Source organism: Myotis daubentonii, chromosome 3, assembly GCF_963259705.1.
Source record: "Myotis daubentonii chromosome 3, mMyoDau2.1, whole genome shotgun sequence".
Lineage (NCBI taxonomy): Eukaryota > Metazoa > Chordata > Mammalia > Chiroptera > Vespertilionidae > Myotis > Myotis daubentonii.
In genome coordinates, this window is record NC_081842.1 from 192,784,262 (window position 1) to 192,797,435 (window position 13,174).

General features: G+C 47.7%; 1 protein-coding gene across 12 annotated transcripts in view; it reads left to right on the plus strand.

The window, feature by feature from the left end:
* MAST2 (microtubule associated serine/threonine kinase 2) overlaps positions 1-13,174 on the plus strand; it is a 182,709-nt gene that overhangs the window by 161,205 nt on the left and 8,330 nt on the right. For all 12 annotated transcript variants that reach the window (XM_059689995.1, XM_059689996.1, XM_059689997.1 and 9 more), the window contains 6 exons: positions 5,575-5,676; positions 7,956-8,088; positions 8,876-8,937; positions 9,193-9,278; positions 9,702-9,910; positions 10,895-11,033. In XM_059689995.1, coding sequence (XP_059545978.1) covers positions 5,575-5,676; positions 7,956-8,088; positions 8,876-8,937; positions 9,193-9,278; positions 9,702-9,910; positions 10,895-11,033 — 731 coding nt within the window. The remainder of the gene's footprint in view (positions 1-5,574; positions 5,677-7,955; positions 8,089-8,875; positions 8,938-9,192; positions 9,279-9,701; positions 9,911-10,894; positions 11,034-13,174) is intronic.

Here is a 13,174-nt window from a genome sequence, read left to right on the forward strand (position 1 = left end):
GAGTTGTGGAAGAATTTGAAGAGTTATACCTGGGGTAGCGAGGCGGCAGCCTTGAGAGGAGCTTAGAGTTTAACATAAAGGCAATGGGGAATCACTGGTTTTAAATTGAAAAGTGACATGATAAGATTTAGATTTAAAATAATAAAAATTACTATCATTTATATAACACTTAATACATGCTGGACACTACATTATCTCCATTATTCAACTTAATCTTCACAACAGTACTGCAAGGAGAGGACTATTATTATTCTCTAAATCTACAGATGAGGAAACTAAAGCTTTAAAGGGTTAAGTAGCAGAGCTAGACCACAAACCCAGGTTTGTGATATTCCAGAGCTTAAGGTCATAGATTTTCATACACTTAGTTAACAAACATTGACTAACACCTGCTATGTAAGAAGCACTATGCTAGGCTTAGCATTTGAGGGAAGAAAAAAAGACAGCCTCTCTATTCATAAGACCCTACAGTATAGCTGTAGAGCAAGCATGTCAAACTCGAGGCCTGCGGGCCGCATGTGGCCCACAACAAATATTTTTGCAGCCCAGCCAATATAACGGTATATAAGAAAAGTTTTTAAAATTTTTTCATAACTTAATTTTTATAATATCCTGTTATACATAATCCTATATAATAAAAGGGTAATATGCAAATTGACCCTAACAGCAGAATGACTGGGAATGACTGGTCACTATGACACACACTGACCACCAGGGGGCAGATGCTCAATGCAGGAGCTGCCCCCTGGTGGTTAGTGTGCTCCCACAAAGGGAGCTCTGCTCAGCCACAAGCCAGGCTGACAGCTACCAGCACAGCGGTGGTGGCAGGAGCCTCTCCCGCCTCCTCAGCAGCACTAAGGATGTCTGACTGCAGCTTAGGCCTGCTCCCCGCTGGCAAGTGGACATCCCCCGTGGGCTCCCGGGCTGCCAGAGGGATGTCTGCCAGCTTAGGCCCGTCCCCCAGGGAGCGGGCCTAAGCCAGAAGGTGGACATCCTCCGAGGGGTCCCAGACTGTGAGAGGGCACAGGCCGGGCTGAGGGACCCGCCTGAGTGCACAAATTTAGTACACTGGGTCTCTTGTTACTAATAACAAACTACAATGTTCGCTCATGACTGAGTACTATAATTGTGTTGCAGTCGTTTCTCTTATGCACAGGTGCACCATTTCTATCCACGAATACTAGCAGCGAATATTTTAGCAGCCAATCACCACATCATTAGTCTTGTATTAACTTGTTTGATGTCCGCAACAAGAAATATTTCGCTTTTGGAGAACAAGAAAAATCAGTGTATTTGCATTACGCTTATTAATTTGTGTAGTTATTCAGTGTCTGGTAAATTAATGTTCAAGAAAAAATATTTTTATTAAAATGTTCTATTTTATGTTAACAATTACTCATTTATTTCAGCCCTTTTTATTCAGCATGTCTCTATCAAATTGAACATACATTTCTATGAAAATTGAAGCTTTTGGTTTTTTGTGGCCCACATAAACTTAAACCTTGTTTATTTGGCCCGTGTTAGCCTTTGAATTTGACATGCTTGCTGTAGAGACACAACTAATTATAGATAACACTAGAGGCCCGGTGCACAAAAATTTGTGCACTCGGGGGGGAGGGGGGGTCCCTCAGCCCGGCCTGTGCCCTCTCGCAGTCTGGGACCCCTCGGGAGATAACGACCTGCTGGTTTAGGCCTGCTGCTCCCGGGCGGCAGAGGGCAGGCCCAATCCCTAGGTGCAGCCCCTGGTCGGGCTCAGAGCAGGGCCGATTGGGGAGTTGGGGCGCCACCCCGTCACGCACAGAGCAGGGCAGATTGGGAGGTTGTGATGCCACCCTCAGCCACGCTCAGGGTAGGGCCGATTGGGGGGTTGGGGCACCGTCCCCTGTCACACTCAAGGCAGGGTCGATGGGGAGGTTGCGGCGCCACCCCCTGTCACACACAGAGCAGGGCCCATCAGGGGGTTGGGGCACCGCCCTCTATCACCCACAGAGCAGGGCCGATCAGGGGGTTGGGGCGCCACCACTCTCACACTCAGGGCAGGGCCGATGGGGAGGTTATGGCTCTACCCCATCACACACAGAGCAGGGCCCATGGGGGGGGGGGGGTTAGGGAGCTCCCCCCTATCAGGCACAGAGCAAGGCTGCTCAGGGGGTTGGGGCCCCGCCCCCTGTCACACATAGAGCCGCAGGGTGATCAGGGGGTTTGGGCGCTGCCCCCTATCACGCTGATCCTGGTGCCGGGAGGCATATTACCCTTTTACTATATAGGGTAGAGGCCTGGTGCATGGGTGGGGCCGGCTGGTTTGTCCTGAAGGGTGTCCTGGATCAGGGTGGGGGTCCCCACTGGGGTCCCTGGCCAGCCTGGATGAGGGGCTGAGGGCTGTTTTCAGGCTGGGAGTGACGGAAGCTCCCAACCGCTCCTTTTTTTTTTTTTTTTTTATTCTGGGCCAGCTTTACCTTGAGGCTTGGCTCCAGCTCTTAGGCCTCCGCGGCTGAAAGTAGGTTTCTGGCCTTTGCTTACAATGTTGCGAATCTGCTGGCTGAAGTCTGGCAGTATTTGTTACAATGTTTCTTAAACTGTCCGCTAAGAGGCCTATAGCGCAGGCGGGGAACGTTGGTTTCCTCCAACGATCCTCCTCCGTCACTGAGGCAAGCAAGCCTCATGTTAGTTTCAAGCTGCCTGGCTGCCGGCCGCCATCTTGGCTGACAGTTAATTTGCATATCTCGCTGATTAGCCAATGAAAAGGGTAGCGGTCGTACGCCAATTACCATGTTTATCTTTTATTAGTGTAGGTGATAGTACCATGTGGTAAGACCAAACATCTGGGAGAACATAGAAAAGAAAGCAGTTACTTCTGTGTTTTTTTGTGCTGGGGAGGGGATTGGCAGGACAGGGGACTTGGAAGAAGCTTCATAGAGTTGACATTTGGGCTAACTCTTAAAAGAATTAACAATATTTTACCAAGTGCCTGGCCTCTCTTCATTTCATAGCCAATTTTTTTCAAATGGTCCTCATTTTTCTTCCTTATAACCCATTCACTGCTAAATCTTCTACCTTCTACTTGCCCTTCCCACCATTCCACTAAAACTAAAACTGTTCCAGGCAAAAGTCACCAAGGAACTAATTGGCCAATTGCCAAATCCTATGACCTCTTCAGGCCTCATCTTTCTTCGTCTCTCTACAGAACTTTACGCCGTGACTACCTCTCCTTAATCTTTTCCCCCTGGTTGTCATGACTCTGTTCTCTCCAGTCTTGCTGCCACTTCAAAAGTTCCTTTTCTTCCTATCTCTTAAATGCTGATGTTCCACAGGGCACTATCCTGAGCATCCATTCTCCTCCTTCTCCTTTCTTCTTCTCACTCTCCCACTCCATGTCTTCTGTTGTCACCCACATGCCATGGACTCCCACCTGAGGCCGCTTCCCTCCCTCTTCTCCTGAGCTCCAGATCAGTGTCCCCACTGACTATGGGATTCCTCCACTTTGATTTTCCAGGTTGGTTAGTATTCAGTTGTAAGTAACAGAAAGCCAATTCAGTACTTGAAGCAGGAAAGGGAAACTAATTATAAAAAGGGTGGGTCTTGGAGAATTGAATACTGAAATGCAGCTAGGCCTTAGGAAGGGACAGAACTACAAACCAGAACCTCTGAACGCCCAGGAAGCATTCCTTCTCTCTCATCTCTGGTTTTCTCTGTGTGTCTATTCTCTTATCTCTTTGGTAGGTGTGGCCTACCCTTTTCACTCAAGAGTAGATTGCATAGTTCTGCCACACCAATAGTAACAGTTGTCTTTCCATCCATTTTTAAATTCCTAGGAAACTAATCTACGTAGGCCAGCTATTGGATGTGGAGCGGGAGGTGAAACCACATAATACAAATGTGGCTTTTAGAAGGCAGAACAGTTTCCATAAGAAAGAAAGGCTCCTGGGCTGAGCAAAAATCCAAGAAAGTACCTGTTATAGGCACTGCAAACTCTGCGAGTCCAAAACAGAACTTAATTTTTCACCTGCCTGCTGTTTCTCTAAAACCAAATGTAATTAATATATTCTCTACCTATCTTCACCAAACTGCTTATCTTCTTATATTTTGTATTTCATTTTTGAGTTCACTAAAATTTCTCTAAAATTATAATTTCAGTTACTGTTTGTTCCTGTTCATCCACTCTCAAGTCTACTCAGTCATCTACCTCTAAAATGATAGATGAAATGGCCCCAATCTGTCCATTTCTTTCCATTTTTACTGCCTGGATTTATGCCTTTCTCATCTGCATTATTGCAATAGTTTGTTAATGCATTTTCCTGCTTTCAAGTTTTCCCACTTTTAGTGCGTCATTCACAATCTAGGCAGAATGGCCTTTCTAAAATATCTATCTGGCCCAGGCAGTGTGGCTCAGTGGTTGAGCGTCGACCTATGAACCCAGAGGTTACAGTTTGATTCCCGGTCAGGGCACATGCCCAGGTTGCAGGCTCGATCCCCAGTGTGGGATGTGCAGGAGGCAGCTAATCAGTGAATCTCTCTCATCATTGATGTTTTTGTCTCTCTCCCTCTCCCTTCCTCTCTGAAATCAATAAAAATATATATTTTTTAAAAATAATAAAACACCTATCTGGCCCTGGCTGGTGTGGCTAGAGTGTTGGCCCATGCATCAAAGAGTCACAGGCTCAATTTCCAGTCAAGGACACAAACCTGGGTTCCAGGTTCGATCCCTGGCCTGGTCAGGGTGCATGCGGGAGGCAGACAATCAATGTGTTTTTCTCACATGGGTGATTCTCTTTCTCCCCCACCTCCCTCCCTTCCACTCTAAAAATCAGTGGGGAAAAATATCCAAATAATAATTAAAAAATGAATAAAACACCTATCTGGTCCCATCAGTCTCCTGCTTGGAAGTCTCTCTATTCCTGACAGTCTGGGGTGGGAAGTGAACATTAGTGAAGGCTCCATTGAGAGTTGCCCCTTAACCCCTAGTGCCAGGGAGCCCAATCGCGCTCCTCCTGCAGTGTCACTATTAGATGCTAGTAGTTCATTCATGTATTCAAAGTCAACATTAATTTTATTTTAACATTATATGTTTTGTTCAAATTTTTTTTCTACTAGTATTTTACAATACAATCAGCAAACAATATATAGCAAAGATGAAAACAAATGTAGTAAAGGTTTCCTTAAGTGTTTGAATATGTAACTTCATTTACTTGCGATTCATAATTTTTTTCCTAAACTGCTGTAAAATCAGCAAAAATGCCTTGGCAATTTTAGCATAGTTCCTAGGATACTGGTTGGCACTCAAAGGGTTAAACTGGCGTCTGGAGGGTAAGTGAGCTTGTTGGTAGAGGAGCAGGTAAAGCAGTGTGTCTGTCTGTGTGGCATAGGATTCATGTAGGATTCTAAAGCTCACGTGGTTCCAATCAGCAGCCTGTTCCCTCTCCCAGCCCACGTGCCTTCACTGGTTCTTCGCTTTGCAGAGCTCTCCATACCACCATGTTGTTTCTCCCTGTAGTATAGCTCTGCCCAGCCCAGTCCTGCTTAGCTCAACCACACTGGGCCAGTGGCTTGCTTAAGCAACCTTTGTCTTCTCTACAGGCTCATGAGCGCTCAGAGAGTTCAGAAGTGGCTTTTGTGATGCAGCTGGTGAAAAAGCTGATGATTATCATTGCCCGCCCAGCTCGCCTCCTGGAATGCCTGGTGAGTGGACTGGGAATGGTTAGTGGGGATTGGAGAGGTGGGAGTGAGGTTATGGAGGAATATTCTGCTATCAGCAAAACTAGTGGCACCCACTGCCATTTCTGCTGCTGAAGTCCTTATTTAAACATGATATGCAAGCAGTGGGGGGCCAAACGAGTTCTTGTGAGAAAAACTAGGTGGTCCTGAGGGGTGTGGCCAGGAGAGGTACTAGTCTCGCCCATCCCCACACTGAACATGCCCTGAGTAAGTGGGGGCCTGAGGGCTGAGGAGCACAGACCAGCTTTGTTTGCACAAGTTGAGTCCTGCGTTTAATCATTTGATGCTTTACTGAGCACCTTCATGCTAGAAACTGGAGATACAGATATAAAGCCAGCAGAGTCCCTGACCCTAAGAGGCTTCCTCTGGGGTGCAGTTAGACTTAGTCTTTTAGTGCCTTAGTATAAGGCCTGGAGACATGTAAATAATAGTGATGATACTACAAGAAATGTTGCGGCTGAGGTGAGCAAGAGGCACAGCAGGAACATGGGGAAGAGGTGCTCCAGTCCTGGGGATGGGCAGTCAGTGAAAGCTCCCTGGGCGGCATGACGCTTATTCAGCAACTTGAATAGGATGGCGTTGGCCAGGTAAGGGACATGGAGCACCCTGTGTGTTTGAAGAATTGGTTAGGGATTAACCTGGAAGGAGTCCATACAAGATCATGTAGAGTGATGAGTTTGCCACTTGAAACGATCAGAAAGTTTTAGTAAGAATGTGACAGTCAGATTTAGTTTTTAAACCACGTCAATAGAGGTATAGTTTATATATACTAGAACATATCCCTTTTGAGTATACAGTTCAGTGAGGCTTAACCTGGATAGTCACTGCCACAGGTGAGATCAAGAGCATTTCTTTCACCTCAGCAAGTTCCCTCTTGCCCCTTTGCAGTCAGTCCTTTCCCCCCCTTCCAGGCAACCACTTATCTGCTCTCCTTCACTATGGGTAAGTTTGCCTTTTGTATAGTTTCATATAAATGAAATTATAGAGTATGTTCTGACTTCTTTCACTCAGCATAATTTTTTTGAGATTCATACATGTGGTTGCATGTGTCAATAATTTGTTCCTGTTTACTTCTGAGTACTGTTCCATAGATTTACTCCTAAGAAAGATTACTCTGGCTGCAACATGGATAGTGAATTAGAAGAGAGGACAGAATGAGCCAGAGACTGCAGTCACTTAAAGCAATTCATGTGAGAGACAGGAGTGGCCTGAACTAGGACAGTGACAGGAGAACACAGAAGGGGATTTATGAGAGACACATTCTGACTACAGGGACTGAGGAAGAATATAAAATTTAAAGGACTTCCAGGTCTGGCTCACATTATATCTAGATAGATAATGCTATAGTTCTCTAAAATAATGAGACCATAAGTACAAGCAGTGGAGGCTGGGGCTGTGGTGAAGCAGAAGGCCTCTCCCTCGAGAACATGGAGTCCATGGTAAACGGGTCGGAATCAGGCCTGAGTTTGAATGCTGGTATTGTGTTCCTTCCTACCTCTGTGACCATGAACAAGTCAGTGCATCTCTGTGAGCCTGCATTTCCTCACCGAGGTCAGAAGTGTTATGAGGGTTTAGCTAGGCATTTAGTAAATAGGACCCCCCCCTTATTACATGCTCCATGCAGACAAGGACTGCTGCGCTCTGATCCACATGGCTCTCTAGCTCCTAGCACATAGGAGGTACTCCGTAAATAGTTAAAGGCAAGCATGTCAAACTCGCAGCCCGCAGGCCATATGCCTCATTTAAATAAATCTTTCTTAAGAGTAAATCTATGGAATATTACTCAGAAATAAATAAATGAGGCCTGTGGCCCGCCGGCCGCGAGTTTGACATGCTTGAGCTAAAGGCACACATGCACCACCAGGGCTGTGAGCCATAACAGAGTGCCAGGACTGCTCCTGTGGACTGGGTGCGTGTACACACCTGATAGTGCCATCTGGCTGGTGGAAGGCTTTCAGACCAAGTGAATAGGCTGAGCTCTTTTGAAAGCAATAGCTCTGGTTCTTGTTGCTGGAGAGACAGCTTATGCTTAGAGTATCTAATCTTGAAGTGCCCTGTAAGACTGTGTTGTCCTCATTCTCCTGATCCCTGAGTCATGATGTTTCTGGGATTCAGGGGTCAGGGTGCCCCATCACCAAGGGAAGGTCTTGTGCATTCTGTGCTGGTTGTAGGCTGTAAAATCTGAGAGGCCAACAGCTTCCACTTGTGGCTCTCACCACTGACTACCTCTCTCCCTGGTACAGGAGTTTGACCCTGAAGAGTTCTACCACCTGTTGGAAGCAGCTGAGGGCCATGCCAAAGAGGGACAAGGGATTAAATGTGACATTCCCCGCTACATTGTTAGCCAGCTGGGCCTCACGCGGGATCCCCTGGAGGGTAAGCATGCTGCTGGTGGCTGCAGAGAGGCCACAGCCAGCCAGCTATAAGAGCAGGGAAACCACCTGGAGAAGAGGCTTAGATTGGACATGGACCTGGCACAGCACCGGGATCTCAGGGCTGTAGGAGGAACCCTGTGTCCTCTGCCATAGGGTTCCTTCAGAATTGTTCACGTCTGCCCGATAGAGCCAACCTGGACTGCCGTGGGCTCAGCTGGCTTGGATTTAGAGCCTGGGGTCAAAAGAGAACAACAAAAGGAACACAGTCACATTTTCTAAAACGCTCGCCTCCTCTGCATGCTGACCTCTCTTGCTGCCATCTTATAAATCCTTCTGTATCTTTGGGGTGGTCCCAGCTCAGGTTGTCAGAAGCTGATCTCCATTCTTCAGGGCTTCCCACTGAGCTCCTGCTGAACTGGGCTGCCATGTCCCTGGTCTGGTGTCCTGCCTTCCTTGCTTCCTAGCCCCACCCGGCAGAGCCTCCTTGGCCAGCAGGATGGGAACTGAGCCCAGCTTTGGGTCCTGTTTTCCAACAATTGTCCCAAGTTTGAGGGAAGCTTTATAGAATTTGCCAGGCCTTATAAATGGCACTGGACTTCTAGAAATAGGAGTGGCAGTATTACTGGCAAACCAGTTCAAAAGCTATGACTACACCCAGGAGAGATGCAGGACCAGGTTTGCATCACAGACTGATGCTGAAAGCATAAGTGCCTCCCTATGTGTACCTGCCATGTGATGTGTGGACTGCCAAGATGCAACAGTGCCATGCACACTTGCTTTGTTTCTAGAAATGGCCCAGTTGAGCAGCTATGACAGTCCTGATACTCCGGAGACCGATGATTCAGTTGAGGTAAAGATGCTGTGCTCCTGCCCCAGTCCTGGATCGAGCCCTGTGAAGCAAAGGGCCGTGAGTTCTCATTACTAGAACATCTGGAGGAGGGGGTGAGGGTTGTGTGCACAGCCCAAGATGTCATTCAGCTCCGAGAGGCGACTGGGCAGGAGGCCGCAGCAGGGCTAAGAGCTGAGCCAGTGCTGGAGCCAAGCTTCCCTAACATAGAGTCCCTGAGAAGCATGCCTGCCTGTTGACTTTTCCCTTGTCTTCCAGGGCCGTGGGGCATCTTTGACATCTAAAAAGGCACCCTGTGAAGAGGACTTCGAAACCATTAAGCTCATCAGCAATGGCGCCTATGGGTAAAGGCAGGGGTCAGGGTGTGGCCGGGGCTGCAGCTAAGTCAGCCCTTGGGCTCTTCCTTCTATAAGTATATGCTGCCCAGATACCTCGGGATGGACCCTCTCCTGAAAGCCTCCCGGAGGGGCAAGAGTTCCGTTTCCTCTGACATCTGAGCACCGTTCCTCTCCCAGGCGATTCCCACTCCTCTCACTGCGCTCTGGGGGAGGGTTGAGCTGTGTCCCCAGGACTTAGTAAATTAGGAAATTGAAGAGCTCTATGGACAGGTGCCCAGTTCCTTCTCAGGGATAAGCACAGCCCTGCCCTTCGTTCTGGGCATTTATAAGGTGAGAGCAGGTAGTTTGGCCACCCCAACTCTGGGTGGTGGAGAGCACAGCTCAGGCGCTGAGGGCCCATGAGGGAACTGAATGGGCTGTGTTTCCCAGGGCCGTATTCCTGGTGCGGCACAAGTCCACCCGGCAGCGCTTCGCCATGAAGAAGATCAATAAGCAGAACCTGATCCTACGCAACCAGATCCAGCAGGCCTTCGTGGAGCGTGACATACTGACTTTTGCCGAGAACCCCTTTGTGGTCAGCATGTTCTGCTCCTTTGAGACCAAGCGCCACCTCTGCATGGTGATGGAGTATGTTGAAGGTACTTGGGGAAAGGTGGCCTGGCATGGAGGCCAAAGGCACAATCTGAGACATCCCTGAGCTGGGACCAATCGATTACTTGGGGGTAAAGTTTCACGGCCCAGCTTCTCAGTCTCTCTGTGACATTGGTTTCTGCCTTAGGATCTCAGCCCATTTGGCGACGGTGGGCACACAGCTCCCTGCCCCTCACAGGAAGAGGCTTCTGCAGCAGTAGCTACCATGAGGCTGCCCCTAGCAGGTGCACGAGAGGCACTCTGGGACAGGATGTGTCAGCCTGGCGGCTCTAGAATCTTGCATCCCAAAGCCTGCACGGCCTCTCCTGCTAGACCAGGCAGGAACAAGAGGTGGCAACAGCCCAGGGTTGGAAGCTGGACCCTCAGAAGACAGGAAAGCCATTGCCCTGGCTGATGGCTTGTGAAAGGGACGCCCCCTAAGGCCACACAAACTGCTTCCAGGATGAGCAGGAGAACTTCATGGCCGGTGGCCTTCCTTCTCCCCTTTTTACTGCTGTCTGCAGCTTCCAAAGATATTTTGCCTAAGTCTTGAAGTTGACGCTGAACAAAACTCCCCTTTTAATTAGTAGATGCATGCTGGGAGTTTACACTGTTATTTCACTCAAAAATTAAAGGACAGCCATCAGGAAGGAAATGAACAATGCTGAAGTCTTGGCCAGATGTGTTTGCAATATACAGGATTCTCATCCTAAAATAATGTAGTCCTATCTCTACAAATCAACTTACAGGCATAGAGGCCTGGGTTCCTTCTCTCTCTGGCCTGGCAATGGCCTAAACGGCCATTCACCTTCCCTCCTGCTTCCCTTCACACTGTCTCCCACCCATGCCAGCAGCAGAGAGGCTAGAGTCACAGTCTCTAGCACCAGGGTCTCCCATGAGTTTGTCTGCCCTGGGGCCTTAGAGACTGTAAGCCCGAGACTACGGAGAGCAGAGAGCTGGGTCCTTCCCTCACGGCGGCCGCCTTGTTGCAGGAGGAGACTGTGCCACTCTGCTGAAGAACATCGGGGCCCTGCCCGTGGACATGGTGCGTCTGTACTTTGCGGAAACGGTGCTGGCCCTGGAGTACTTGCACAACTACGGCATCGTGCACCGTGACCTCAAGCCTGACAAGTACGCCCACTCTCTGGGTCCCTAGTTCCAAGTTCTCCATCTTGGTCTCTAGATAAATGGAGGTCGACAGAGCAGTTTGAATCTGCACCAGAACGGTTGCTCATGTGGGTGTCCATCTATGCCCAGTACACTGTCCCCTGACCACTCCAATAAGAGACCATCGCCAGCAAGGTCTGGCAGGGCCACTGTAAGGCTCTGGTGACATGTAAGAGTTACTGAGGAGTGCCACTTAAAAACCAGGCAGGAACAAAAGGATCAGCGTATATGATAGATGGCTGCACAGGTGTTCTGACATTTGCTGACATCTGCTCTGCCAGTGTGATATTATGGGCTATAAAATGGTCCCTGGTCTAGAGTGGAAGACAGAAATATCCGTGTACAGGCTGTTTCTCGGAAGGCATTAGTCAACTGGAACAAGGTGGGAAGAGCTTTCTATAGCTGGGGAGTGGGATTTGCAAAGGCACAGAGGTGTGACCCATTCAGGAACTAGAAGTTGTACAGCAAGCATGTCAAACTTGCGGCCCGAGGGCCACATGCAAACCACAGTGACTATTTTTGCAGCCCAGCCACTATACGGGATGTAAGAAACATTTTAATGAAAATTTTGTAACTTAATTTTTACAATATCCTGTTATACATAATTACTAATAACGAACTACAATGTTCAGTCACGACTGATTTCTATAATCACGCTGCACTCATTTCCCTTATGCGCAGGCGCACCATTTCTCCACTAATACTGGCAGCAAATATTTGCCACGTTATTAGTCTTGTATTGACCTGGTTGGTGTGCACAACAGGAAATATTTTGCTTTCAGAGAACAAGAAAAATAAGTTGATTTGCGTTATGCTTAATATGTGCAGTTATTCAGTGTCTGGTAAGTTAATGTTCAAGAAAAAATATTAATTTTTATTAAAATGTCCTATTATTTTATGTTAACGATTACTCATTATTTCAGCCCTTTGTATTCAGCATGTCTCTATCAAAGTAAACCTAGGTTTCTATGAAAATTGAAGCTTTTGTTTTTTTGCGGCCCACATACACTTAAACCTTGTTTACTTGGCCCGTGTTAGCCTTTGAGTTTGACATGCTTGTTGTACAGGATGGTTGGTCAGTAGTACGAGATAAGACCAGAGAGATGGGCAGGAATTAGATCCTCAAGGGCCTTTTTGTTAAGTTTGGGTTTTATTTAAAAGGATCCTAGAGGTCTTTGAAGGGCCTATGAACCAAAGATGTGATAAAATGACACATTCAGACTTTGGGTCTAGTTTAGGAAAATCACTCTGCCAGCGGAAAGAGATAGTGAGACCACTGCAGTAGATTAGGCCAAAACAACAATGCCTGCACCTAAACAGTCAGGATGGATAAGAGGCATAATGTTGGGGAGGAGAAGGGAAATGACAAGGTTGGGGTGGGGGTGCAGAAAGAAGCAAGAGAGCAGGAGTCTGGGATGTCGTCCAGAGTTCTAGCCTGGCACTGTGCATGGAGAGGAGCCTCCGAAGTGGAAAGTGGCTTTGACATGAGACAGGCCCGTGTTCAGATGATCACTCGTCAACGCCATGAGCTCAATTCTGAATTAAACCTCTCTGAGCCTCTGTTCCTCCTCTTTAAAATGGGAATAACAACATTTGTTGTGTTATTCTGTAAGACCTTCCAGGAGCCAAAATACCAGTGTTTTTATGAATAATCAATAAAGGACTTACCACAAAGCTCAGTAGGTAACAGAAACTATGCTTTTCACCAAGAAGAGGGCCAGTTGGGAAGATGACTAGTTTGGACAGGTTGAGTGTGTGGTGCCTGTAAAACATATGGGTAGTCGATGGACATGGAGTTCAGAAGTCAGGACCAGAGATACTGATTTGGGAATCAGAATAAAGGCATGGCCGGGAGCAGCCTTCAAACAAAATGAGATGGCTCAGGTGGAATATGTGAAAGGAGAGGAAAAAGACAGTTCTTTGTGAGATCTGATTTCTATTTCTCACAGTCAACCCTCTTTCTAAGACCCACCTTGGACATGGAACAAGAGTATGTGCCTCTGAGTCAGGGGTGTTGAGAGCCACCAGGTGAGGAGAGAGGACTGGGAATAGCTGCAGCCTAAGGATGAGGCTGACCACTCTGTGGAAGAAAGTTTTCCTCGGCT